The sequence below is a fragment of the Odontomachus brunneus genome, unplaced genomic scaffold (genome assembly GCF_010583005.1).
Source record: "Odontomachus brunneus isolate Ranch 3 - 2012 unplaced genomic scaffold, Obru_v1 Obru_scaffold_103, whole genome shotgun sequence".
NCBI classification, from domain to species: domain Eukaryota; kingdom Metazoa; phylum Arthropoda; class Insecta; order Hymenoptera; family Formicidae; genus Odontomachus; species Odontomachus brunneus.
This window is the reverse complement of record NW_022639553.1, coordinates 813,778-841,440: the sequence shown is the minus strand read 5'-3', so window position 1 is coordinate 841,440 and position 27,663 is coordinate 813,778. Positions and strand designations below refer to the sequence as shown.

The 27,663-nt window shown below is 40.9% G+C and overlaps 2 protein-coding genes across 4 annotated transcripts in view; both read right to left on the bottom strand.

Moving 5' to 3' along the window:
- The window catches only part of LOC116848965 (negative elongation factor A-like), a 21,650-nt gene extending 12,998 nt beyond the window's left edge, over nucleotides 1-8,652 (bottom strand). For both annotated transcript variants that reach the window (XM_032825638.1, XM_032825639.1), the window contains exon 1: nucleotides 8,557-8,652. In XM_032825638.1, coding sequence (XP_032681529.1) covers nucleotides 8,557-8,574 — 18 coding nt within the window. In that variant the 5' untranslated portion in view covers nucleotides 8,575-8,652. The remainder of the gene's footprint in view (nucleotides 1-8,556) is intronic.
- A 10,122-nt stretch (nucleotides 8,653-18,774) lies between these two features.
- Nucleotides 18,775-24,515, bottom strand: LOC116848971. 2 transcript variants are annotated; one of them, XR_004379041.1, is made up of 3 exons: nucleotides 24,314-24,515; nucleotides 19,943-20,967; nucleotides 18,775-19,703 (listed from the first exon to the last, which is right to left on the bottom strand). XR_004379041.1 is itself a non-coding variant. In XM_032825653.1 (2 exons), exons 1-2 carry the CDS (start codon nucleotides 24,329-24,331, stop codon nucleotides 20,098-20,100), a joined length of 888 nt encoding a protein of 295 aa, XP_032681544.1. In that variant the 5' UTR covers nucleotides 24,332-24,515; the 3' UTR covers nucleotides 18,775-20,097. The 2 variants fall into 2 exon arrangements, 1 of the variants encoding a protein (XP_032681544.1); XM_032825653.1 differs by having other exon boundaries at nucleotides 18,775-20,967.
- Between the last annotated feature and the right edge of the window lie 3,148 nt (nucleotides 24,516-27,663).

Here is a 27,663-nt window from a genome sequence, read left to right as displayed (position 1 = left end):
AGAGAGAGAGAGAGAGAGAGAGAGAGAGAGAGAGAGAGAGAGAGAGAGAGAGAGAGAGAGAGAGAGAGAGAGAGAGAGAGATGAAGAGAATTTAATTTAATTTCCAAAGGTATACATAATGACTGCAAGCCGGTATGTACGCGCGCGCGAATGCGGAGGTCACGTTCGACCTTGCGGATTGAATTTCTTCTCACATATCTAGGAGTCGTCGGAGCGTTGCCGGGGAATCATCGTGGTAACGGAATGAATCACAGGGGCGAATAAAATAACCGTGTAAAATCTGCCGCGTCATGAGAATTGAATGTGTAAAGCGATATCGACAAGGATAAATGGATGACGAAAGCGGCCTAAATAAATCGTCGTCTGTAATTACACTGTTACGCAAGATATCCTGCCCCGAGCATTGAGAGGAAGAGGTGGGTCGAGGGTTGTGCATCTCAAGGTCTCCCAGAAGTCCCGCACTTGATGCTGGATACCGACGTAATGTACACGGAAAAAAAAGTTTGGTTGAATTAACCAAATGTCTGGTCGAATATAAACGATCTAGGAATTTCGATTGAAGTAACCCGAATTCTGTTTAAGTTAACAAGATTTTTGGTTGATTTAAACAGAATTCGGATTACTTTAATCGGAATTTGGAATCGGTTTATATTTGGTTAATTCAACCAAACCTTTTTTCCGTGCAGTTTCGTAGTTTTCTCTTTTCTCCTAATTAGATGTATCAAATAAAAAATTATTTTACAGGGTGAAAGTAGAAATACTAATGAATGGCTGGTGCTAAATAGTTGCATGAAATCAAGAAAAATTTTTTTATTCACTGATCGATCATAAACATTCATAAACATTTTTGTTGATTTCATGCAACTGTTTAGCGTCAGCCATTCATTAACATTTGTACTTTCACCCTGTAAATGCATTTTTTATTTGATGCATCTAATTAGAAGAAAAGAGAAAACTACGAAATTGCGTTATGTCAGTATATAGCATCGCCTTAAGGAATGTGATTAATGGAGCTTGAAGCAGACGTGGACGTAAAGTCACGACAGATCGCGTGCGATCTCTGCACGGAGAGAATATTATAGTTATTTTCTTCAAACAAATTCTTTCCAATGTTACTATACTTTTAGTAATCTAGAGAAATAGATTGTCAATAAAGTCTATCTTGCTAAGAAACACAGTGAGTTTCGCTAGAAACATAGCAAGTGTTTTAACTCTTTGAATTAATCCCGAATTAATTTAATTGGCACTATAATTGGTGATAAGATAAAAATCCCAGCTAGAATCATGAGAGATAGTGTTATCAATAACGTTTGATAGTTTGGTGGAGAAAAACATCGATTAGATTGACGTTTACATCATAAACATCTATAATATACTGGTCCATGAACTTCGTTACATACTCTTTAGATCCAAAATTCTCCTAGTCAAATCCAAAGCCTGCAAACTAATATACCCAAAAGTCCCTATATAATTTAAATAACTCATTGACGATGGATAACCGATTGGAATACAGTTACTCTGCAAATATGAGAATTCTCCGTCTATGAGGTTACTGTCGAAATACGTGTGTATCGTGTATATACATACGTAACAATGTATGTATAATAATTTACGAGTTATACATTATATATTATGACATCTAGCGAGTCAAGGCACTCACGGTCTAGTATATTATAAATACCTGTAGTTTGCATCGACTTGAACTTAATGTTGCCTCAAGGCAATAATGGGTGACAAAGAGTTAACACAACACGATTGAGTTCCTAAAATGTAAGTAGCGCATATGAAATGAAAAGAGAGTGAATTATTGCAGAATGTCGATCTGTTTTTCGGTTAGAAAGTCCTGTGGTAATTTTACTATAAAATTCTCTCTCTGTGTGAAAAATCCGAGGAAGCGTCTGGAACGATGAAAAGTTATTGTATTGCTTAGACATTGTTCTGATGAGAGGCCAAGAGATATGCTAACGCGCACTACTGTTGAAATATTAATAATCAACGTAAGGCGACGTCTCCTTTCTTTTTTATTATTTCCGACGTTTGTTCTCATCTCCTTTTACGCAAGAAAAAAAAAAAGAAAATAAAAATTACTTATGTAGATTCCGACGATAAATAAATTACGTGCAAAACAATAAGTATACAGACGTCGTGAGACACCCACATTTATCACGAGCGAAAGTCATATGTAAGACATCTTGATTACGTCAACGCGGCCCCGGCGAGGACGCCATAAGGATGTAGATCGCCGACATAAAAGACGCGAGAGCTGACAGCTTTCATTATCTAACGTCGTTATTTTCCCCGACTTGGTCGTCTACAGTCGACTGGAGTGACTTTCTCGAGAGGGGACATCTCCCCGCGTCTCGCGATCGACACATCGCGGGAGAAGACACCGAGACCCGCGGCGTGTCCTCGTCCGGCGAGCGGTATCCGCCGGAAGTGAGAACGAGGCGAGAGAACGAAGCGTTCGCGCCCCGACTACAAACGGCCGCGCGATTGTTCTCACGTAAGGTCGAAACAACTATTTGAAAGTGCGGCGACACACGCGCTATTCACGCGACAACAAAGGTAGAGTGCAGAGCGCACTCGCGGAAAAACGCGTTTGACGTCCACGACGGGGGCGATACGGAACAGAGTCATACAGAGCGGGTGGTTACTCGCGCGGCGAGAGAGCGGACGTGATTCATTTGGTATGGGCGTCGGGCCTACCATCGGTATGCCGATCGGCGGCCCGACGTGCCCTTGTCTTTTGAACCGAACGACCACCAGCGGCCGATCTAATTGCGTTTGCGTAGTGCTCTATCTGCTCTCACTTTCTTCCGTTCGGCCGGCCAAACGAAACTGCGCCAACTCACGCGCTTCGTATATACGGCCGGTCAGCCGGCGAGCCAGCCAGCCTGCTAACCAGCCAACTAACCAGCCAGCCTTGCTTGTAACTTTCGTTTTTCTTTATCGTTAGAATGTCAATCGGTCAGCACTCGAGCCACGTGCTTTTTCAGACTGCAGTTGAAAGGAAAGTCGAAAGCAGATTAATATCATGAATCGTGGGTCTATTCCAATTTCTCCCATGCGTTTGTTTCCTCTTTAAGATAATGATTATTTAAGGTGCTTGTATCGTGAATCGAGTTTCACGTGAAAATTTCACGAATCTTGTTTCTCCTGAATTTGTTTTATTTTTTTTTTTAGGTATCTTGGATAATTTATTGTCCATCTGACGCGTGTACTGTTCGTAATTAATAATGATATTTTCAAATTTGTAATTATGTTATGCATTTTACACAAGTGCTAATACTGACTTTATCGGTAATTGTTAGTGTGATTTACACATATGTATGAATAAATTTAAGATGAGAGAGAAGAAAAGAGAGAGAGATATCGCATATCACATCTCTTTTCTTGGGATATGTTACGTGGAAAGTCAGTAGTCAAGTTAGTACATAAAAGTACGTAAAAGTCTGTGGTCATCACTTGAAACTCGTCTCAAGTGAGATACTCAGATCTAAATTCAGAGTTAGATGAAAGTCTTTCAGTCAAATTATGATAGTCACATATCACATTCACAGTCATTATATCACAGAGATATAAATAGTTGTGTTCAGCAGAAAAAAGTGCTCAGTGAGCGCTTTGCGCTATGTTGCCAACTTTGTAAGATATTCTGCTAAACGACACTGAACGCTTTACGCTCTCCCAACATGTTTACGCAGCGGTAAAAGTAAAGAGCGAAATAAAAGCATGTTGTCAAAAATGTCAACCGCTCCATAAACATATTGGGAGAGCGTAAAACGCTCAGTGTCGTTCAACAGAAAATCTTACAACAGTTGGCGGCGCAACAGAGTGCAAAGCGTTCACTGAACGCTTTTCTCTGCTAAACGCACACATATCATGATATCCAACTGAAAAACTTGGATCTAACTCTGAATAAAAATCTGGATGTCTCACGTGAGACGAATTTTGGATTTGAATCATGAGTAATGAAAGTTGAGGGACTTTCTTCGACGTTTTTATTTAAATAAGTTTTCTATCGGTAGATTAATTATAAGAAAATTCAATCTTGAATATCGAAAAGATATAGCGAAAGAGATAGCGTTCGCGCAAATTTTCACCTCAAATTAATCAAATGATCTCATCACTGTAATTGAGGGTTTCACTTTTATCGCCGGACACCATCATGAGTGCGCGGCGTTGAACTCCGTCGTCGCTGTGCATATGCCGTACACACGTAAAAAAAGATTTGGTTGGATTAGTCAAATGTCTGGTAGAATATGAACGAAAAATTCCGATAGAAATTATCAGAATTCTGTGTTGAAATTAACAAGATTAACCAAACAAGATTTTTAGTTAATCAGAAATTTCTGGCTAGCCAGAAATCTTGTTAACTTGAACGGAATTCTCGTAATTTCAAATAGAATGTCTGCACCGTTCACATTTCATCAGACACTTGGTTGACTCAACCAAACATTTTCTTTGACGTGCAGCTTCTCCAGTATATTCCTAAATCAGTCTGCATATTTCACTGCCTTACACGGCAAAGTTAATGCGCGTCTGTTCTCATATGTGTGTGTGTGTGTGTGTGTTTGTGCGCGCGCACGCACGTTCACAATACCAGCTATAATTATAACACTGCTACCACGTCGACGGTAAGTTTCGACAGAAACTGCTCGAAAGATCGGCATGCCCTTAATTTATGGATTTGCCAGCTTGGTGTATGTGTATGTGTGTGTATGTGTGTGTGTTGCGATATCTTCTCGCTCTCACATTTTCTTCTGGACTGGCTGCCTAATGAGACTCCGGGAGCAACGCCGCTGTACCGCAGTGCATGTGCAGAAACGGGAAAGCCCGCTTTAGAATGCTAATTAGCCGGGCAGTTACGACGATCTTACGGCGTGCAGGAAACTCTGCGTCGTTTTCCAAAGCCTGCTGCCGCCCAACACGAACGGAGGATCCGTCGGAGTCGCGCGACTTCTCGGCGTTCCCGTCATGGAGCGCGCCGGATGCTCGTAAATTGGCGGGCGCCCGATGAGCCCGTTATAATTAAGCAGCGCGCGCGACAATCGGCAATCCCTCTTGCGCAACGACGGCAAAAAGACGGCCGTAAAAAGCGACTCTAACAACCTGCAGTATCGGCTCGGCTCTTGACCGGCACCTTTAAGGCGCACCAAAGGATCCGCGCTGGAACCCGCAGAGGGAACCCTGCCTGCCGCGAAGATCGTTTATCGCCGAAGAGCCGCAGAAAGCGGCCGAGAGATTTGCTCCTATTTTATGTGTTAGCCTCGCTTTCGCAATTCGGCGTTACCGCGGTTTCTCCCGTTGTCTGGTCTCGAACGGTCTCCTGGGTTTCACGCCGATGGCGACGAGACGCGCTCGAGATCATCGGAAACGAACGGCGCTCGAGTGATAGAGCAGCTCGTCTTTCTTTTCGCGACTCGCGCCACTGATCGCGCGTATATATCGCCGTTCGTCCGTGCCGTTCCAGCGGCTCCGATCGATCGGGGAAAAAGCGATCGCGTCGCGCGATTCTTCGCAACAGGAGCTGCGTCATTGGAAATCCGGCGTTTCGTTTGCGGTTTCTCGCAACTGCCGATCTATCGTCGGGCTCTCGCGCGTGAGTTTGAATCCCGCGGAAAGAAACGCGAGGGGAGTCTCTTCCCGCTATACAGCACCGGTGATTTCAACGATTCCCGGGCAAGGAATCATCGCGCCGCGTCGTCATCGCGAGGAGCTCCGCGAAAAGTCCTTCTCCGCGGAGAGTTCCGCGAAATGAAACGTTCCGTATTTGTGATCGGTGAAAGTGCCACGAATCGAACTGCTCCGGGGGCACTTAAATTGCCGATCGTTCGATCGTGTCGATTTCATGGCGTATCGACTTCACGGCGCTCCGATGGCGCGCACGCACGCACGTACGCATGCACGCACGCACGTCTCGAGTTATCTCCCGTTACCAGTTTGGCCGTTACCGTAAATCGGCAGCACCTGCGTGTGCATTGTCTCGCTCGATTTAGTCTGGATCTATAATAAGTATAGTAAGCCTTTAGCCTTATTCTTTAAGGACTATAATTTCTGTGTAAAAGCGTTTCTTGCACTGTTTGAACAATTGGAATCTGACCAACTCGTTTAAAGCTTGGGGATTATGACTTCAGGCGGCAGTAGAGAACGTTTGAAAATTACGCCACAATTTCGGGTTTAGAGTGTAAGGGTGAACTCACACTCTTAGTAAGAAAGCAGAAAGTAGAGAGGCAAAAGCCAATCAGAACTCGCGCTGGCGATCAGGTGATAGTCGACAGTTTCTGCTTTTCTACTGCAGCACGAGTCCTAATTGGCTTTTGCCTTTCTATTTTCTGCTTTTCTGCCAAGATGTGAATTCTACGGTGAATTCTCTTGAAGATTAAAGGCTTGCTACACCTATTGTAAGTCCGGACTTACTCTCGCGCATTCCGCTCTCCCGCGTAGAAGAAGAAGAAGATCAACTCTCTCACAGGAAATATCAATCGGTCGCAGGAAGGAGCGAGAACCGACACTGCACGATGAGATCGCTCGTGAATTATTAATAAGCGTTTAATTGTCGTCATTGGCAGACCGCGGGAAAGGGAATCGGAGAAATCGCCTTGGCTGATAGTCGCGAATGGGATTTACGCGTTTCTTCGCACGATTCGCGAATTACGCTCGCGCACGTCAGCGCGAGTGCAGCGTGAATGAAATCTCGTGGCGATTATTGAACGTTCTCGCGCAAGAACTCGACATGTGCCAGACTGCTTATGGGCGTAAGAACACGTTGATAATTGATGATTATGCGTTTTTGAGCGAGTACGTAACCAGCGTGAGCGGCATTAGTTATGCTGTTTCAATCACCACCACAGCAGTCGTAATCACGAGAATTTTACGGTCAGAGCAAGAATGGGTGTCGTGCCTCTCTGGCCCGAGCGAGCGGGCGGAAATCGCGCGACTTGAGCGACTAGCACACGCTCAGCAATCATAACAATGCACCGGAATAGGACTTTCACTATCAATCAAGAGAGCATAATGAGCGCGCTCGAAAAATGCAAGTCGCCACGATGTCTCGCGAAAAAAAAGGCCGAGCTTTAACGAGATTGCAGTTGCGGCCACCGCCTCCCCGCGGTGGGTCTCGAGAGGTGCGCGAGAGGTGCGAATCCGTTTCCCATTCAACAACAAAAGCCCACGTTGCCCAACACAGCCCGGCAGCGGGTTCATTAAGGTAACGCACGATGTCAACAACCAGCTCTCCGCCGTGCACAATTAATTCGCGACCATTCGCGGGAAAACCGTCGCAGTTCGGCGTACAGCACTTTCCTCGCGCGAGCGACGCCCCTTTCGCACGAAGTAGACGACAAAAGGGTGCCCCGGCGAAAATTCTCGTGGCCATATTTAGAACACCGTTATGTGGGCGGACACAATTCACTTTCAGTCGCCGTTAATCATGCGCCGTCTTTGAATTATAAGTGGCTTCACACGCGCGCGCGCTCGCGCGAGTTGCAACAATGAACCACGAAGATATTATCGGGCTTCTGACTTTCCTGCATTAACGACGCTTAATTTCATGTGGGTCACCGCGACGGAATAATGAGGCGTTTTTGATAGCTCGCGGATTCACTATTAGCGTCTCGACGTATAAGGTATGGGCGCTTTCTATGGACGTCCGACGTCCATAATAAAACATCACGAACGTATCGTAGCGCGAAGTTAACGCTGATTTCTTTCACAGTTACTGTCAACACAGTCACCGATTTCATCTCGCGACAAGAAATCCACAGGACATACGTGGTAATATAAGACCTAAATACAATTCTGAGAAAAGAAATTGAAAGATAAATACAGCAGCAGAAGCAAATAAAGTTTTATAGGTATTTATAGTAAACGTCTACTTTGTAAGTTTTGGACGATTCATACACATACACATATCTATTAAGGTAGAGTCCCTAATTCCTAACATGTATCTAATTCTGGACATTGTTTTGGTCTTTGAATACGAATATGTAAACTTTCAACATAAAAAATATATATGTATATATAATATATATATATATATATATATATATATATATATATATATATATATATATATTATATATATATTTTATATATATATATATATTATATGTATATTGAATATGTATATTCTATATTGACAGTTCAAACACATTCGTATTTGAAAACAAAAACATTAAGAATGTTCTGAATTAGTTACGTATTCGGACTTTACGTATAGGTACTTTTACTTTACCTTGAAAAACTTCTTAAGTGTATTCTTTGAAACACACGTTTGAGAAACAAAGTGACATATGTTTGAAATACGGTGACGTTCGATCAATTCGGACCATCAGTCTTTCGAGCTCGGCGTTTTGCTTGTACGACATCGAGTCACTTCACAATAAATAAAGAGAAAGAGAAACATGAAGCACAGAAGTGTAACGAGTTCAGACGTCCGAGAAATCGCTTCCGTTCTCCGGAGGTAAAGTGTACGAATCGGCCAAGAGGAGAGGAGCCCGTATCCGGCAAGCTTGACACGATTAACATAGACAACCGAATAAACAATTCAGCACGTACCAGCAATATAATCCTCATGGTGCACGCGTCGCGATGACGTTGGGGGGGAGGTGCGACTTGCCGGGGAACGGTCCTCCGAGAGTTTCACTGAGAGAGTGCAGCCGTATAGTACCGTGCTCGGTCCTTTATAACCTATACGAAGGCTTTTGCCTATAGTGGGGGTCTCGTCGGATAGCGGCTACGTGTCCTCTTCGACACCCGCGACACCCGCGAATTAGATTCCGGCTGGGGGCCCCGGGGTACCGATGTGGCCGTCAACGAATTGGCGCTCTCCACAATTGCCATTGCCGAATTCCTCGCGGAGGAGCCGCTTGTGCATCGATTCTCGTGGTCGCGTAGAAAGACACGAGAGAGGAGACACCCACAGGCCGCCGAAAGGTGCACCACCGGTCGGATCGAGCAGGGTCGTGAGAACCGCGTCCACGCGTGCACCAGACAACGTGCAGCTCCGCGTTGTGACCCGTGTCAAATTAGATTGTCAGCGCGTATCGAGTAGTGCGCGCTGCGGAACAGCGGCCGGCACAGGATAACGGTATTTCCTCGAGGTATTTGGCAGTGATAATTAGCGTGTCGGCTAATTACCAGGTTCAAGCGATCCGATATGTTATGACGTGCCGAGAATTTCTTCCGTGTGCTATAGTATCCTCTATCGTTATGCGTGCGTATCTACCATGAGCCCGCGGACATAATGACACCCTTACGGCTTGCTTGAAGATATTTCGCGATTGAACTCAGAGAGTAGCTGAAGGTTGGAGCCGCGGAGCGCTCCATGCAATCAGCCGTATCCGTTTTTCTGCGATCGGTCGAACAATATTCTTCATGCTTCTTCATGCTTCATGAGCCAACGAGTTCTCTACCACTGACAATTTGCGAAGAGCTACATTGTTGTCTAATTACAACGGAGTGCGTGCAGATAACATGTTGTGTGCGAACGCACGGCGTGGCTTCGCTGCGTCGGCACGAAAGTTTAGATCGAGTGATAGGCTAGATCGAGCAGGGTCGTGAGAAAAATTTGTACACGTGGGTGGATATATTCGAGATACACTCGCGGAACTGATACACGCTCCGTGGAAGCCATTTAACGCCTTCTCCTCGGTACTTCGACGTCAAGCTTTAACGATTGTTTATATACGATAACGATGCGTATCTCGATATTAATCGAAATACAGCACCGGTCACTGCTGAAGAATTGTGCCGTAGCGTTCGTTAATCTTTTCGATAGGATCTCAGAGATCTTGTAATTTACAAAGATTTTACATAGAAATTAGAAGAATGCGGTTCTCTCTGCCGCATTTATTACAAGGTTGCAAATGTTGCATCCATTGCATAGTATGAAAAAGTGCCGATCTAAAAGGAAATCATTCAATTTTGCTATATTCGTATCGACTGTTAATTACCACTTTATATTTATTCTGTACAATTGGCGTTTACATCGACACAATCTGTTTACATTTATAACATGAAATAATCTAGAAGCATTATTGAAGCAATACATAATGTCTTCATGCAGAGTGATAGCTTAATGTGATAGCTGTTCTTGCATTTTAAGCCATAATAATTCCGTGATAAAGAAAAAAACATTCTGAGTCTGTAAAATGAAAAAGTACGTTGCAACTTTTAAAATGACAGATAATAAGATCATTTTCTTTATTTATTGTATATGTTATTGTATTGTATAGGAACAATTTTATTCTTTATTTGTGATCCTTAACAAGAATATAAAAAAATTCTCACGTCACCTCATTGTTATATTTTGAAATTATGTTTTGCGACTTTTAAATTGCTTATTTGCAAAACCAATTTGCAAAGATTTAGCGATATCGAAGTTATATACACTCAAAGATTGTAATATTGATTTCGTCTATTCACGTAATAAATTTTACTTTATTTTTATTTATATCTATTATATATATTTTTTATATTTATTTTATATTTATATTATATTTATTTATATTTATATTATCTTTTTATATTTAATTTATATTTATGTTTATTTATATTACTTTCATTGTGTCATATTTAAATTTGAAGTTATTGAAAACACATTATAATAGTTTTTAAAAATTACACAAAATATATGATCATGTCAAAGAGAATGTTTAATAAATTATTTAATCGAAATAATTCTTGTTATGCAATTATTAAATATTAACTAAAAACTTGTATATCGGAATAAAAATTATTTTCCTTCATTTATCACATTGTTAATTGTGGCGATAATTCGAAGAACATTTTTCGATCTATTTGCGTTGAATCGTCGATATAAGAGGTCGACGAAGAAGAATCTTGAGAGTCTACTCAAGAGTTTCATCTTCCTGCGACCGAATCAATTAGAAACGCTACAATTTCCAGTAACAATATCGCTGATTTCACAACGCAACGAATGCTGACAGTAATATCGACAGGAACGACGTTGTGCTGTTAATCGGCCGGATCGTAAGTACGAGGAGCAGTGCATGCACATGCTGGCGAGAAGAAGAAAGTGACGGAGAGACCATGCGCGGAGTGGCTGACGGCTCAGGTGCCGCGCGAGAGAACGATGTATATTAATTCGGGAGAGTCTCGAGCTGGTAATTGATGTGCCTACTTCTTACGGAGCATTTGCGCGATCTATGTAAAGTCCAGGAGACGGCGCTTTCCCTCGTTGTGTATTATGAACGGAAGAGCACTTAGCGGTAATCGGTATAGTCATCGATTCGACGTGTCTGTCAGGTTGTCGAATTTGCAATAAGGAAGACAGAAATATCGGCTTACGATCGGCTTGCCGATAAATTGGGGCCATGTCTGAAACTAATCCCGAATCTCGGACGATCTGCGGACAATAGCGGTGAAGTGTAATTACGCAAGTAGATACGCCGATATATTAGGCGTATATATCACCTGCATCCTCGCCTATATAATTAAAATAAGGCGATAGATTAGACAGATTAGATTAGACGGGATATTTGACTCCGATCTCCCGCGGAAGCGGGCGACTTTCGCGAGAGGCATAATCTGCTTTCAAATTTCAGCGAAATTATCGCGAAGCACCGTAGCAATAAATAGCGGCGCATGTGGCACCGTCGCATCTCTTATTCCGTGCCGGGATTTACGTCGCTATCGTAGAGCCGGTTTCACGGAGGAAACCGCACTCGCTCACTTTCATTGCGTCGGATAGAGGCGTACTCGAGTTCACTCTCGGCGTCATCAATGGAAAGACCAGGCGAATGGATGAGCGGCTCGTTCGCACCGACTCCGTAGAACACGGTGTTATTACTTCTTGAGGCATCGATTCATCTCCTTGAAGAGCGAGTAGAAGCACGTGCCTAGATACTCGGTTCATTATCAATGCTGCGGCATTTTCCGCGGCGTGCTCAGCTGATCGTCTTGGCTCTGGCATGACGATCTAGTGACACGATGTTGTGACGGGAGTGTTGTCGCTGAGCAGAGCTTATGCGCGATCGCTTCACATTATACATTTTTGTACTATTTTACAAGATTGAGACATTTTTGTACAAATATCCAAGGGTTTTTCTGCTTCTTATTTATGGCTAAGGTCAATTTATAGTCAAAGATCTGATTACAAAAGCTAGTAATTGAGCAAAGATTTTGGTTTGGACCCAAAAAATAGGAGATTCTTACGAATTAAAAAAAAATGAATAGAAATATCAATATAAAATTTGGATCATAATATTTATCATTACTCTAAATACAAAAAAATTAATTCTTTTATTAAAAAAAAGTTAAAACTTTGTTATCCACAGGTTTTTTGTGTTGAATACGAAGTCATCGGATGCCTTTAATTACCGAAATTATTACAGCTGATATAATAATCTGAGATAAATGGGAATTTTAAAAACTGTATTAAATTTACTGGAGGATGAATTGTTTGTTACATGTAGAAACACGAAATTTAATGTGGCGGCATTTCAAAATTATAAATCATTTTTTTCTTTTTTTTGTTATAAATTTAATGTACTGGGAAAAACTCTAATTTTGGACATTTTTTAAAAAAATTTGGGTTTATTCTCCAGCAAATCTAATTTCAATATTTGAAATTCTCTCGTTCTATTTGTTTTGGATTGTTACACGAACTATAATGTTATCCGCTAGTTAGAGACGTCCAACTCAGTACGGAAAACTTGAATGACGAAATGTCAATTTCCTTTTAATAAAAGAATAATTTTTTGTACTTGAGATAATGCTAGATAGTACGATGAAAACCTTACATTGATGTCTTTATTCATTTCTTTGAAAAGAATTGGTAAAACCTATTTTCGACCTGGTTAAACCAGAATCTCTCTTTAATAATGGTGATTTGGTTAAATTAGGAGTATTCCTAGGAGTCTTTTGTTCGGTCTCTCGTAACATGTGATTCGCGAAGACTATCTACTTCTAAATCAAAGTATAGGGATATTGAGTATATGAAATGTTCGTAATTATATACAGTTAGATTGCAAAAGGAGAATTTTAGAACCGCGCGGAGGAAATAATCTAAAATAATTGATCATTCTGTACGGAGAGTATATATTCGCACATTGTGCGTGTATTGCATGATGTATATCTCGATTATATGTTCATATATTGCGAGGAACCGCGCACACTCGCGAAAACAGTTCATTATCAATGCTGCTGTACTTCCTGACGCGTTCGCGAGCGAATTCCGCGGCGCTCAGCTGGCTGTCTTAAAACTTTCGAAGGGGAAAGTTATTTTCACGAGGCTATTTTCACACTCACAGATCCGGCCTAGGTGTTTGCAGACGCGTTACATATATCTCCGTTTCGTTACTCCCCTCATAACTCGCGTGTAACTTGCAATTCAATCGCTCTTATTTTTCGCGTTACGTAAAAATTTATTCAGCTGAATACTACCGTTCCGTCACGCGTTTGCGTGGAATTCGCTGTCACTAATTACCATAACGAATCACGAAACGCTCCCTCGAACAAAACTTGCAAATTCGTTTATCGATAAAACACTAAAAAAAAACGATATAAACAACATTATTTATATCTTAAGAAATAAACAAGTTTACAGGCTCTGGTTGGCCCTTAAAAATCCTCTTCTGACTGGATAGTCACCAGAACCAGTTTAATCAATTATTTTATTTTAATAAAAAAGCATTTGTGGACGCTAATAATAAGTTAACAGAATAATTACAATCTTCCGAGAATTAACGGATCGAGAGGAAGAAAATTGAACGACGTTTCGATTACTCATTCCGAATGTCCGTCGTACGAGCCTCGACCAAAAGTCACGATCGCTTGCATCAACGTTATCGTAGATTTCATGCACCTCCGACAGTGAGTATAAATTCAGCTCCGGTAAACATAGCCCGCCAGCCCGTCTAATGTTGAAATCCGACGGAACGTTTTGCGTGACTCGCCTAACTGACAAGTGTCAACCGGCTGTGTGTTTCGAGCGGTGTGCACAATTTCATGAATCACGCGCAATTCTACAGCGCACCTGCACACTTTACGAGCGCCCTATGCGCGACAATCAGCGTGCTATCTCGCCGTTGAATCATCGCCAATGCAAAACTTCACGTAGAATCACGTCAGTAAGTCCTGTTCGAATGAACAGGATGCTTAAGGCAATCAAAGTCGGGCCTGTCGCGACATAATCGTTTCAACTTTCTATGAAACGAATATCATTAGGCTTCGACGTGTATGTACTACGTGTGTACGCCTATTAAGTAAACGTCACACGTCTTCGTCCACAGGTCATTGCATCCGCGACACGACGGCGCGGTGTCTCTTAGCACACGAGAAGGTCATCACACACGCGATGTAATAGCCACCTTGCAGAAAAGTACGTTATGACGTGATCGTCTGGCGTGACGCCAGGCTATTCGTTGCAGTTCGTCCTGTAATCGCGAACACGGCGCTTATACTAATGTACGCCCTTCGTGAATAGGTGCAGTATGCGGTCTGCAAATCTTCACCTTGCAAATCGCAGTACGTGATAGGAAAAAGAAGGGAGTGAGTGAGAGAGAGAAAGAGAGAGAGAGTACTTGTTATGCGTTCTCGAACGCAGCCCCTGAAATGCATATTACCAAAACAGACAAGCAGCAATAAGAGAGTATGGAAATTATATACGCAAAATAAACCGAAATGGCGCATTAAGGGAACGCTAAACTGAATAACGAACTCCAAGAATGTCGTTAACGCTACACTGAGAGAAAAAAATAGTTGAAATAACTATAATCTCACTATATTATATAGTTCGTTTTAGCCTCAAACATATATTTATAGTTCATCTAAACATGAAGTTATAGTAGAATGAACACAGATTTATAGTCACCATCTTATTACTCTATATACAGGGTGTCTCACACTCTTCTCCCCATTTTGTGGGGACGTAGAACAGGTTGAGGTGAACATAAAAGTCGTATACCGTTTTGCGATATTCGCAATAATTATCGAGATATTAATTGTAGAAAACTTGTAAATGATCATGCAGAATGTGGTAAATGAGTTATAGTAGCGACGACTGCCGTCGTATACTTATACTTTAGATCAAATTGAACAAAAAAGTCCTCTACCATTTTCCAAATAATCACATAGATTTTTAATTATTAATTAAAGAAGATTATTGCACGATTTTGCGTGATCATCTTCTTTAATTAATAATTAAAAATCTATGTGATAATTTGCAAAATGGTAGAAGACTTTTTTGTTCAATTTGACCTAAAGTATAAGTACACGACGGCAGTCATCGCTATTATAACTCATTTACCATATCCTGCATGATCATTCACAAATTTTCTACAATTAATAGCAGAGTTGAGACCTGTATATAGTAAAGCACCTTTTGGGAATATAGTTACATGTACCTATATTTGCCAAATATTCCAATTGTATTGACTATATAAAATAGTTAATTTCTCTTACCATTCAATATTTGCTACCTTACTATAGTTTTTATTTCAAATAATTATAATTATTGGTAAAAATTTTACACGGGTCAGTTAAACTATGCTCATATTGTAAATATTACAAATATTATGGTAACATTTACTATAAAAATTATATTCCTAACTGTAATCTTTTTACTATGCCATTATAGTTCCAAATATGATACATTTTTCTCTCAGTGTATAGTGACTGTCACTAACACGTTCATGCTATTTTATTTGTATTTCTTGTACATACACGGAGAGAATACTATATTTTTTTTTAATATAGATGCTTTTCAATTTTGCTATCTTTCTATTAGTGCAGATTGTTAATTAAAAGCCTATCTCTTTAAGAGATATAGCAAATTTCTCTAAATACATAACAAATTTTTTAATAGCATACGGAAAAAACAATATGGTTGATCCATACAGAAATCTGGTTGTGCCAACCAGATTCAATAGTAAAATACAGAACAACTATTTATGTGGTTGCTGTAACCAAAGAGCAATGGTTGAGTTACTTATGTTGCAGCAGTAAAAATACATGGTTAATACAAACGCGGCTCATTACGCGGCAACTACAAATGTATATTTATACACTCAGAACCAGTTTTCACATATATACATCTCTAGCTGTGCGCGTAGTGAATTGCTTTCTAACATCGCTGCTTTGCAATATAGCATTGATTAATGCAACTATATTGATATTTAGCTTGTCTATGCAAAATGATTCTCTTACTAATTTCTAGTTGCCACAACCAGATCACGCGCAACTTCATTGATGTAGTTGACACACCAAAGTAAGTAAGTCAAATCAATCATACACATAACTATTATACAAAGATATGTAGAATAATGCAGCTATTTGCTTACAACTAAATATTTTTTGTTAGATGCACCACATCTCTTTTTTCCGTGCACATTTCAATTCCTAAAAATATAAGTAGAGCATATGAAACGAAGCGATAGTCAATTACTGTAGAATGTAGATCTATTCCTCGGTTAAAAAGTTTTATAATAATTTTTATTATTAAATTTTTTCTATATATATATAGCTCTTATGTAGATGTGCGCTACTTTTTTTTGCCATATACAGCGGCAAACCTAATCACGCATATATAGAAATTTTTTTGCAAACCGTTCGCATGTCTTTAAGCTTCTAAATTCAATTGTAAAAGTAGAGCAATGTTTTTCGAAACTTTCTTGAGCGGAAGAAACATACTTTCGATATGTACGAGCTGCAGAATTCTTGTATCATATAGCTCTTGTATCACAAGCTTGTATCTTGTATTTGTAAATATTGACGCTAACTAACAACTTTAGATGTCTATTTTGAAATTTTTTATTGTTTTTGTCACATATTGTGATTCGATTAATTCTTGCATATACAAGAAAAAATATCAATTCTTGGATACGTACTTAATTCTGAACATTGTTATTGTTTTGGTCTTTTATATGTATATATACACACTCTGCACATTGAAAATATAAACATTCGTATTTAAAGACAAAATAATCAGCCAAAACCAAAACAATAAGAAAACAGCTAGCGGACAAAACAATAGAAACCCCGAAGATTAGATACGTATCCAGGCATTGGTATTTACTTTACTTTCATTATGCAAAAATATTTGTAATTCTATGCAACCAATACGACGTAAACTTAAATTAGTATTTTGCCCGTGAAGTTCTCAAGTATGGCTTCCCCTTAAGAAGAAAAAACGAAAGCCATCTTAAAAATGTTCATTGATAGCATAGATATGAAACGCGAGGCAGATGGTACATAGAACGCAGGTTTTAAGATCGCAGTAGATAAATGTGATGGGTAAATTAAGTGATAAATGATAAATGATAATGTTAACGATAAATGATAATGATTAATGATAAATGATCGTAATAGATGGGAAAGGATGTTGATCATATTTGTTTTGTGTAGGTTTATTTCTGGTCACTCTGCTTGCAAAAGGAAGTAGCGGTACGAGGAGAAAAAACTGCGAGGCCAACAAGGTCGCGCGTTCTATGGAGAGATTGGAATACTTATAATAGCTTACATAGCGCGAGACTTTGCGTTGAACCGGTCGCGGTAAACTTTTGAGGATAGATATTTAGCTCACAGAGAGAAAAGTATAGTGCTGCTGGCTCGCTCACCTTGAGACTTTCCGAACGAAAGTAGAACTCCTTTGTTCAATGCAACGAGAGTTGACCGATTGTGACGGATATTTCTGGAAATGACGGATAAATCCGCAGATATATCCGCTAAATCTCGTCGTTATGGCGTAAACGCGAGAAAACGGATGGGCCATTCGTACGCAACGAGGAGCGTATACGCGTGGGAGAACATGCGATTTTGGCAACTGAATGCAGAGGATAGAGACGTTTCGCGAGGATTAATCCTGTGAGAAATCCGACTGGTCTCCGTCTGCTGGCGTGCAGTTTCGTAATCTTTAGAGGCCGAAGAAAGGAACGATAAGATCGCCACTGCGAGCAGCCGTTTCTGCAAGAATGTGACTTTGGTTGCCACTGCAATAGGCGTTGTTGAATTATTCCTGCGCATAATAAGCGGAAGAGCGCGTCCAGAGGAAAGAGGCAACATTGCGACAGAATCTCAAAACGTCTTTGAGGGAAACTTTCCAGAAGGCGGCATATTTCCACACTTATATACGATTACACACGAGGCGTTCGATAATTGACTCGGTGTGCAAGCACGGGAAAAAATAATCGTTTGGAAAAGCTGACATAATGTTAGTCTGGAGCAATCTCTAGAGACGTGTCGACGATTGAGATACAAGTGATTAGAAGAGGAGGAGTAATGACGAGCGTCTAAGTATGGATCTTCGCTCAAATATGATGCAATCGAACGCGCGCCGCAATATTGCGCACACAGCTCGAAATCAATTAGGCTCTTCTCTCACTGTGCACTGTGTGCACGTAAATGCGAAGGACAGTCCGATAATGGAGAATTGAGTACAAATTACTACGTTCGCGGGCGGAAGCGTGACTCTTTGTTCTTTCGTGCGTTCGGTAAATACACGAGCGTTGAGAGCGTTTACGCCTAACGAGCATAATTGGAAAGGTGAAATCGGGAAATTTCATCGCGCAGGCGTTGAATTTTTTGTATTCCACAGTAGGTGGGCGGAGAATTTAGTATTGGCCTCACTTTATTCCACTCGGATCACCTTACAGTAATCTAATTATAATAGCGAGCGCGCTCGCGATTTGCATGTACGCCCGCGAGACTCCGCAGTTCGTGAAAACGCAGTTCCAACTGCTCGGTATTCTAACAGCAAGTTCTCAGAGCAAGCTACGTTTTCCAAAGTAAAAGAGAACGCGTACTCTCACCGAAGAGATGGGCGAGAAATTTTATTTACATTCCTTTTTATACATCAGTTTCATAGCTCCTGCTGTCCGCCTGACCTGACCGTCACGCCTAAACAGGCGGATGATTTTTTCCAATAAGTCGTGATACGCGCGTAATGATAATCTCGATGCTTGATAGATGATACCAAATTTTCTAACGTTGCAACAGTCGAACACCCGTGCAGGCGAGCAATCGTGATCGAAGTAAGAAGGCGAGAACTTAGATATTGGCGTTCAAGTTAGCAAAGAAAAACTCACGTTTCCCGTCTCTAAAGCGTTTTGAAAAGCTCTCCTGTTCCAATTTCTCAGAAATTGAACAAGGATCTACGATGAAATTAAAGATCCATTTGCCGTGCGCAGTGAATTGATCTCCATCGTGGTTCCTTTTTATGATTTGTCAGGATTGTCTTGCCAGCGATTTATCACAGTTTATCGCTGATAATTCGAACGACGCAATGCGGAATTAGATGAGATCCATCGTTTCTATTCTAACGCGTCTCGTGGAGGTATAATTCTAATTCATATAGAGTATATAGTTCTAATTCTAGTTCATTAAATTACTACAGGGAATTTAATTAATAAAGTCATTTAAATAAAAGGTGTTGCATCACACAGACAAAATGGAGCATTAGCTTTCAACTCGCAATTTCAGACGCCAACACTGACGGTTCTCGACTTCCGACTTCGGCAGACGGTTCGTTCGCGACGATCATCGACCGCGATGCCGCCCACTTCGGGAGGAGCAGGCCACGTCGCGATCACGCCGAGATAAGCGACCATCGGGGTGTTCCATTCCGTCCCATTCACAGATAGAATACAAGACCAACACGCTCCGGGACGTAGACGAGTCTGGGATGAATCGTGACGCTCGCGAGAATACAGAGTCTTCGATCGCTCTACGTCGCGCAAGATGACCTGTCCAGTAATTGTACGCTACTCAGTGAATAAACACTTTGCAATTTTTATTATAATGTTAAAGCATGTGGCGCACTTTATGAGTGAATCATCACCACCTTAACTGAGTAACTAGAGGTAACTCACAGACTATATGTGATCATGTCAAAATTGCGACGCAGAAGATTAATCTGGCTTAGCCTATTCAAATCAGAGTTTGACACGTTCATTTACTGGACAGGTCATCCTATAAGTTAGACTTGGAATTTGCAATAAATTGGATTAAAGAAGTACTCTCTACAAGAATCGCAAAGACATCGGAATGCCAAAATCTCTCGAAGGCCACAATTGAGCCCAGACTCTCTTTTCCTCTTTCTCACTCTCCGTTAGACACAGAGGCAGGACTAGAGGCGATTTAGTAGTAGCCAAAGCTGATGTCGTGCAGCGGTGGCGCCACTCCCTGAGGCAAAGCGTAGTCCCTAGCGAGCTGGTCCAGGATGCCGCCTCCGCTGCGTTGTTGCGGTTGAGAACGGCGCTGCTGGTCCGGCGCCGGGCTGAACTGTGCGGGTCCCTGATTGTACAACTGGGAGGTTGGTGCCGGCTCGTCGTAGCCCGAGCTCTGCTGCAACGCAGACTGTCGTGGCTCCGGTGCCGCGGCGGCAACAGGCCTGAAGATGGGCGTTTTCGGGAGAGCAGGTCTACTCGGGGCTACCTGGGCAGGTGCGTACACAGCCTGGGTGTGCGCCTGTCGCTGGTAAGCCGGTCGAGCGGGTGCCTCCTGAGGCTGTTGCTGTTGTTGTTGCTGATAATCGTAGTCCTGGTAGTTCTGGCCCTGAACACCGTCCTTGCTGGTGGTCTCGTCGATCAAGGTCGGCGGGGCGACGGTGATACCTTCGCCGGCAGGTTGGAAGCCGTACTGATTCGCGCCGTACTCGACCACGCGGACCTTGCCGGTGTCATCGACAAAACCGTATTTGCCTCTCACATCGCCGGTTGGCAGCTTGGTCTCGATCTTGAAGGAGCCGTCCGCGCCTTCGAAGCCGTACGTGTACGAGCCGTCCTCGTTGTGGCGATTGATCTGCTTCAGGATCGCGACCGGCGTCGGCTTCGGTTCCGCCGGCGCCGCCGATTGCCGGGACGGTACGTCGTTCGGCGCGTAGCTACGGGGGGCTGGTTGGCTGGGTCTCTGCGAGTCGTACTGGGCGTAATCGTCGACGTAATTGCCGCCGGGTTGTTGGTACTGCTGCGCCGACACCGCCAGCAACGCGCTAAGTAACGCGGCTACCTGAAATACGGAAGTGCTGTATCAGTTCGATATGTTTCGCATGTTGATTATTACGCTCGCTGCGCGCACCAGGTCGCGTATTAAGCTCGCGTATTACGTGACGCAGGCTGCGCCGTTTCGATTTCAATTTTTTTGGTCACGCCTCGTTAAACGTATATTTAGGTAGCCATGTTCTCATTAGTAACTCTTTCGCCTTCACTTGATTGTCGGACTCTTCAGCTGTTTCTCGCAAGTAGCTCGACCGACAGCAATTTTAAGAGTCATGAAAAACATTCATCAGCAAATTACATGTAAAATAAGACATGTAAAGTGCAGTTTTCTTGTAAAGGAGTTGATAAATTACTCTAATTCACAACGAACTAAATTTAAAGAAATTGCCCCTTAAGAAACGTAGCGGGTGGTGCGAGTCAGTGAGAACTTTGATGGCTCTCCGTTAGTCACGCTAGAGTTGCGCAATTTTTACATCTCGCAGACTGCAACGTGACACCGTTATGTTTTTACGTATGAAAACGTATATGAAAACGTAGATTTCAAGGTTCAATACGAAATAAATAAAGTGAGAATTTCTTTTGCGGTGCATGCCTGCGTAGTGTCACAGAATTATGAACCGTTAACTTTGCAAAGTGCAATTGGTGAGGTCATCACGCGGCGGCGCGTGAACTTAAGACTACCTAGCGGTGGAACCTTAACCGCTAGACACGATCGCGTTGCGACATGATCTAGAATAAGCCGTGCATAGCTCGAAGGGAGTACCGGATTCCGCGATCGAGCATGGCAACAGCAACGGGTCTCGAGTCGCGGAACTCGAGCTCACACACTCGCGCAATAGAACGCCAATAAATTACGATTATTAATCGCGATCACTCACGCGTGACCATACGTGTTCCGTGTTCACTCCCTTATCCCCGCGGGAACGTGCCGATTCTAAAATTAACGAGAATAATTAATTAACTCGCGCAATCTGCATAGCACGCTTCCTGTAATTCCGATTGAGCAAACGCGATACGTCGCGTATATAAGCAGATTGAATCGACAATCCGATTAATTGAACCAGCTGTGTTAATTGATTCTCCGTCTCTGAAGGATTACTTGCATGTGTCGTGTTTATCTATATTATCATGCATTCGCTATTCGTAATCTGTCAGCGTATGATTTCCTGCGGTGTTTATTAAATAGAAACAGATATTTGTGTACTATTAATTCGATATTGTCTATTGAACTCATGATTTTTATTTTTAATTATTTTCCCTACGTAGAAAAGATATTGCAGTAAAAATTACAACTATTTACTATATAAAAACTACAAAAATTTTAGTAACTTTTAGCCATACAGAATTATGAACAAAATTGCTGCACTGAGAGAAATTATCCGATAAAAAATTAACAAACGGATATTTCCGATCAAATTCCGATAAATTTTTATATCCGATAAGGATATCCGATTAAATTTTATCGGATGTTTTCGATCATAATGGCATTTTATCAGATAAATCGATCAAACAATTATGAACCGATATTTTTCATCGGATGTTTCCTGATCGAATACAAAAATTTATCGGTATTTTGATATATCGCTTGTTAATTTTTTTTTAATATGTGTTTGTTTAAAAGTTGTTTAATTATAAATGTTTGAATTTTTATTACATTTATCATTATAATTACTTGGATCTTTTTTATATTATATTATATTATATTTATTATATTATATTATATTATATTATTTATATTATATTATTTATATTATATTATATTATATTATATTATTTATATTATATTATATTATATTATATTATATTATATTTTTTATTTTATATTATATCAGGTAGATTATCAAATTTATTGTTTCTATAGTAATTTATATCGCAATATTTCAGTATAGTCCAACTGTACACAAAAATTGTTAAAAGAAATATAATTTTAACGTAATTTTTACAACAATAAAAATTTTTCCGATATATGGAGAGAATGTTATAATTTATTTTTAATAAATTGTTTTCAACTTTACTGTTTCTAGTAGTGCAGAGAGATAGATTGTCAGTAAGATTAATTTTGTTAAGAAATATAGTAATTTCCCTAGAAACGTAGTAAAATTTTTAACAACATATTTCAGTTTTTGAAATATAAGCAGCAAACATGAAGTGAAAGGATAGTCAATTATCGCGGAATGTCGAGCTATTCCTCGGCTACAAAACTCTATAGTAATTTTCACTGCCAAATTCTTCTCTGACGAATTCAAGTTCCAGAAGGCGACAAAACCTCCCTTTTTACATCCCCTTCCCTCTTTAAATTTACATCATACTTTTCAGCATTGTGTACACTTTCCTTCCGCGACAAGAAAATATTCGGCGCGTCGTGTGGCGTTTTACAGCGGAGAAAAACAGAGAAAAGTGCGTAAAGCAGGAAAGGACTTGGCACACGCGCCTTATATAGCGCGGTGCGCGGCCAGAGGTTAATTAGCTCTGGTTTGAAGTTAACTGACGCTGGTGGAACCGGCATTGAGAGCCGCTCGCACTCTCGCCGGCCACCGCACGCGACCATGCTCGATCATAACGAATTATATAATCCTCATTTCCCCGGGCGGGCGAGCGTGATATAAAAATAAACGCTCCTCGCGGCTACCGCGTCATAATAGGTGAAACCTTAATACATTTTTCTGTAACGTCGAAGAAAGTAGACCAGGGGTATTGCGCAACCACGCAACTACAGCTTGTGCGCGTTAGCGTCGTCGAATGTCGTTTTACTTCTCGCCGTGGATCTTATGTTCACCCCAGTGCGACCAATCGGAAATTTTTAATTCCCGAATGGAACGTAATGAGACATTTAACAAATCCACATAAAAACTCGCAGAGAATTGCAGTTGCCGGTATTGCCCTCGATAAGAAAGATTTCTCGATTCCACGGCCGTTCCTTCCAAATTATTCCCAACCGACCGCGACAATTTGCGCGACTTTCACGATAAATCGCGAACTTTTACCGCGATTATTATAATTGCACTCGTAGCGGTTCCATGAACCAGATTTTGTTGCCAAAGTGCGAAACAGTAACGGGTGGAAAGAGATGCAGAGGAATTGGTCGAGTAGCGAGACGAGATGTAATTGAGAATCAGAACGGATTCCTCGGGGTACTCAGCGTCAATTCACCAAGAGGGTCATCGCGCTCACAATACGGATGTGCACTAGTCACAGTCACAGTTCAATCACATCACACGCGATTTTCGTCCTCGCGCGAGCGAGCGCGAAGGCGCTTTCGGCAGAGAGAGCCGCGGGAGCGACTAGTACGGAGAGAAGAGGAATGGCGACGACGAATGACGATGCTGATGATGATGATGTTGCACTCAGATACGTACCGTCGCGAGGGTGTGCATCGTGTTCCCCGGCGGTGGTTGTGTTAGTGTGTGTGAATGTAAGTAGGCAGCGAGGCTAGAGTACCGGCGATTGCTCGAACTGAGGCCCTCATATACCTTACTGCGGCCCCCCCCGTTTCTACCGCCCCCCGCTCTCGCCCTCTGCGCTCCTGTTCGCTCCGGGGGACTTTCACTATCTATTCGATTCCTGTACGTACGGTCGCCCGGTCTCGTTTACAGTACCTTATATCCCTTAAATATTCCCCACCAAGTCCGCCTTGGTTTCTCAGGAAATCTAGAAAATTACGCCCGATCGCTTGGTTGGTCAGGCTGGCGGAACGAGCAGTCGTAACAGATGAGTACACTGATATAAAAGGGTTTGGTAATATATAACCACCAAGTCTCTGTATAACAGTTACCAGATGCTTTGGTGAAATAGTTTCAACTAAATGTGCACATAATATAATAACTTGGCAGATGTGAACAAATAGACTTAGTAAGACTTGGCGTTTGTTGTTATACTGAGAAAAAAATATTTGAAAATTCATTTGTGGAATATAAAGTTTATTTTTGCGAGATAAAGTTTACTTCTGTAAAGTAAGCTTTTATCCAAAAAATAAATTTTTAAGTATTTTTTCTCAGTGTAAGATTTAGTGATTATTACCAATTTATGTTGTATGTATTATCAAATAGAAAACAAAACCATATTGTAATATTGTAGTAATGCTTATCACATTATGTGATAAATATACGAAATGTGTAATTAAATACTTTGGTACACCAAAAAAAGATTTAAGTATAGACCATCAAGTCTAGATATTAGTTAAATGTGTAGAAGCTTAGGTATTAGGTAAATGTGGATATGATTAAATATTTTGCCAAGTATCAACAAATAACCTTAGTAAGACTTGATGACTATTAGCAATTTATGTAGTACGTATCATTAAGCAGTTTGTAAAATAAAACTATATTATTTAGTAATATTTACCACGTTATGTAATAAATATACGAAATGTGATCAAATATTTTGGTAATAGTATTTAGTAATTATTACAAAATTATTTGATATTATTTGGTATGGTGAATCATTTAGCTGAATCATTCAACTAAATGAAGAATTTATTTTACTAATTATTTTGTAATTATTCTAAGACAATTGGTAATCGTGGTATCACCACATTTGATATTAATTACTCAAATATTGTACAAAAACATTCAATTAGATGCATGTATCAACTATTACAAAGCTTCTTTTTTAATGTAAAAATACATCAAGTGAACGCACGATGCTAGAACCGACTTCAAAAGTCCATCGATTTCACCATCTCCTTTCCATGATCAAAAATAACACGCAGTTCTGAGGTAACATGACACGCCTGGAAGATCGCTCGGCGATGTACGCGGGTGTCGAATTTCGTGTAGAAATTGGTATCGACACAACAATCATGTAACTCGCTTCGGCGAAAAATTGGTTCAGTTTTGTGAAACTGGCATGCCGAGTTTCTATAAGGTAAGATATTATGTAAAATTCGCGATACTGATTGCAGTCGCGAAGGAGAAATTACGTCAAAAATAATTTGACAAATGCGCACATTCTTATCTCCCACATCACTCGCCACTATGTCGCCTCCATTGCGGGACAATCTGCAAAAAATTGTCCATTTTATCTGCGTTGTGTCGCGCAAACCTTCCGTCTAATGGGGCTGTTTTAAATTCAGCATTGGACAGTGACTTAACGGGTTCTGCAACTCTCGTGTCACGCACGTTCCTGTAACCGCCCCGGACTCAAGTGTTTCCGTTTACATGCTCGAAAATTAACTCCTGCTCCCGTCTACAAATGAATACATCGTTTTTTTACCAAACAGTTAATTTATCATTTTACCGAAAAAATGGATACCCCGCCCGAGTGTCGTGACGCATACTTGACCGTCAGTCGTTAAACTGAACGAGCGGATGAAAGTTTCTTCACAGATTGTAATATTGAGGCACTTTCCATCGAAATTCACCACTTCCTGCGAAAGCGCGAATAATACGAGAACGTTCACCGAGGAATCAAATATAATTGACCGCAATTTGAAGCATCGAGTTTATGTAACATCGATCTCGACAATACGACCTGCTCCGCGACACGTGACTCTCACTCTCGTTTGAGCAGTATCTCGAAAGAGAGAAAGCGTCATTGCATATCGTGCTGCTTTGATTTGATTATACACATTTGCTGCCGAAAATTAAGTATCACGGAGACGCGCAAACAATACAATCATAGGGTATCCTTCGCGATTAATATATACGTTTTGAGACATCGACTCTAAATTAGAGAAAGCATTTGTCACACGGAGAAAAGAGTTTGCTTGTTTCAACACGATATTTGATTGTAATAAATGAACCAACGCGTTTTGGTCGAAGAAAAATTAGAATTTCTGCTTCTTTGAAACAAATTTGGTTCTAATGTAAGAATTGAAATTTCTGTTTCTTAGAACCAAATTTAGCTCTAATATAAGAATCAGAATTTCTATCTTTTAGAATCAAATTTAGTTCATAAGAACCAGAAATCCTGTATTTTCTAACCAAAATAGTTTGTTTATTAAAACCAAACTTCATGTTAATACAACTAACTTTTTGCTTCCGTGCAATATCGAATAGATTGGTCGAACAGAACTTTTTATGATACAGTATATGAATAAATGATAGGCTTACATATCAGTTCAAAGTAAAATAAATAAATGCAAACTACTTATAAGCAGATACTTATAAGCAGGAGAGAGAAACACGCTGAAATAAAAGTGACCTTTAAAATTCGTTCAGTTTTAAAAGTCGTCCGATCGTTACTTGACTTCCATCACATTCCAGCGCAGTTTAACAAACGATGAGGGCGGCATTGGGTCCTAAAATAAAACGACTCCTATTCGTCTCCTTGAAACTGACCGAATACAAGGTCGAGCGGCGATTCGGTAAAATGGAGTACGGCCTTTGCAGGCCGTCCGGCCACTTGGCGTTTTCACCTGAGTTTATGAAACGCGCCGCGAAGCGCGTGGCTACCTATGAAATTATCGATGGATCGATATTTTGTAACTTTCTACCGGCATATTAGACGGCCCGTTACCGACTGACCGATATTCCCACCACTTATTCCCTTTTTTCGCGTTCTGCGTGCCAATTAATATTGATAATGTGTCGACATGCTGTCACTGCAGTATTCGCCGGCGTTTTCGACATAGTTTTAATAATGGTGCGTTTAATATTTCATGAAGGTTTTTTTACATTATTCGACGTATAAAATATGAGACAGAGATATTGAAAGAACGTACGAATATATATATATATATATATATATATATATATATATATATATA